The sequence below is a fragment of the Haplochromis burtoni genome, unplaced genomic scaffold (assembly GCF_018398535.1).
Source record: "Haplochromis burtoni strain Fernald_Lab_line unplaced genomic scaffold, NCSU_Asbu1 Contig_2110, whole genome shotgun sequence".
NCBI classification, from domain to species: Eukaryota; Metazoa; Chordata; class Actinopteri; order Cichliformes; family Cichlidae; genus Haplochromis; species Haplochromis burtoni.
This window is the reverse complement of record NW_024584471.1, coordinates 7,272-9,219: the sequence shown is the minus strand read 5'-3', so window position 1 is coordinate 9,219 and position 1,948 is coordinate 7,272. Positions and strand designations below refer to the sequence as shown.

Below are 1,948 nucleotides of genomic sequence, written 5' to 3'. Positions count from 1 at the left end.
ATCAGACCAATGGTCATCTGGTCAATGACGGCGCTGTAGTGTGTGGCAGCCTCGTCGCTCATACACCAACCACCATTCACAAATTCCAGACGGCCTGCGGGAGGAGCAGCTTTTGGTAAGGATGCACTGAAACACTTAACGCAGCTGTATAGTACTGAATGGGTATTTACCTTCATTAACCAGCTGTTTGACTGTCTGCTGCATGCTGGAGCTCTGACTCTTCCACCAGCGGTAGAAAAAGGCCGTCTCCACATAGATGAACCTCCTGTCTGGATTCTTCAACAACTGATCCACAACTGAGTCCAGGATGTACTGAACACCAGCATGCTGGATGTCATTACGATCTACGCACACAAATGTGCACAGATTTAGGACAAAAGAGACGTTATTTTGTAACACAGTCAATGCTTCAAGAAGTGGCCAGAATTTAGTTGCTGTGTGTCACAGTTTGAAAAATATTTATTTACACTAACGTATCTCTTAGCAAAAGGCCCACTTGGGAAAGTAAATCTGTTGGGCATTTTTCTTGGCCTTCAGACAATAATTCTGATTGCTACAGTGCCAGACAGGACACAAAAAAAAGAAAAAAAAAAAGATACATTTCCACATTTCGCACAGCCCCAACAACAGACAGTAGTTCGAACATGAGTGATGGCTGTCGCTCCAGTTCACATTCAAATCAAATCCAGAGATCATGTCCATGAACCACCATTAAAACACATCATAGGGCTTTAAAGCAGGAGGATAACGCTGCTGGTCACAAGACCCACAATCACTTGTAGCAGCAATCAGGAAGATATTTAGTACCAGTCAATAGAGCAGATTAACTTGCATCAGCAGAACTACTAGAGTAAATAGAAACATATGCAAACCTTTGACAGAGTAAACACAGAGCAGGAGGTTGGCTAATAGCTTCACAGTGTTTTTTCTGTATGTGTCACACTGACCTCCATAGAAGTACTGGTCCACAGTCTTGAGCCAGCCAACGTCATCATGTGTGTGCGGGACCAGGTGGACATTCAACATGCCCGGCTTGGTGGCATGACATGACTGCACACAGACACACACTCTATGAATACAGCTGTACTGCTCTGTCGGAAGAGTCATAATGTTGACAAATATTCACTCCAAAAAGTGATCGTCTGCCAAAAACTGATTTCTGGTATTTACCAAAAAAGGACTGCTCGCATTTAAACTGCTATACATAACTTGTTAGTCTATAATATGTGAAACCTATATCAAATGTATCCCTCATGAATGATACAAGTCATCTTGAGCCACAAACAACATTCCTGTAACAAAGTAGAAGCTGCAATCAGTTTTTGGCAGTGACTTTTATATATCCTTTATTTATGCAGTTAAAAGAAGCTTGTTGACATTAAAAATGTGTTTTAAAGAAGAATCTGGCCAAGAGGACAGCAGATATTGAAAGACATCTAACAATAGTTCTGTAAACATATTTTAAGTGGACAAAAATGATGGAACTGGTTGTAATGTAAGTGCAATAAGACAGAGTTGAAAAAGATGTAACTGTAAAATGTTATATCTAACCCCTTTGTAAAGCCTGTTGACCGAAGTCTATTTACCAACATAGGTAAAGATATTACACATAAAAACACAGGTAGACATTGGAAATCAGTTTTTGGCAGGCGGGCACTTTTTGGCACAACACCAGCACTTCCTTGTATGTGAGCACAGTCATGTGAGTGAAACAGAAAGTAGCGCTAACAGCTCCACTGAGCTTTTTGACATGTACCTTAACCCTAACACATGTAAATAAAATACAAAAGCGCGACATAAAGTAGCTAACCTCGTATCCGCAGGTTGGAACGTCTGTTTTCTTCTCGCCGAGAGGAAAACTTAAAACCACGCTGAGGATAAACAGGAGAGCTGTAGCCAGCTGCTGCGACCTGCCCGCCATGTTGGAAAACAACCCGAAAATCATGTG

The 1,948-nt window shown here is 41.5% G+C and overlaps 1 protein-coding gene across 1 annotated transcript in view; it reads right to left on the bottom strand.

The window, feature by feature from the left end:
- Window positions 1-1,931, bottom strand: part of man2b1 (mannosidase, alpha, class 2B, member 1) — a 5,904-nt gene extending 3,973 nt beyond the window's left edge. The window contains exons 1-4 of the mRNA XM_042217515.1: window positions 1,811-1,931; window positions 948-1,050; window positions 171-344; window positions 2-94 (exon numbers count right to left, since the gene is read on the bottom strand). Coding sequence (XP_042073449.1) covers window positions 2-94; window positions 171-344; window positions 948-1,050; window positions 1,811-1,921 — 481 coding nt within the window. The 5' untranslated portion in view covers window positions 1,922-1,931. The remainder of the gene's footprint in view (window position 1; window positions 95-170; window positions 345-947; window positions 1,051-1,810) is intronic.
- Between the last annotated feature and the right edge of the window lie 17 nt (window positions 1,932-1,948).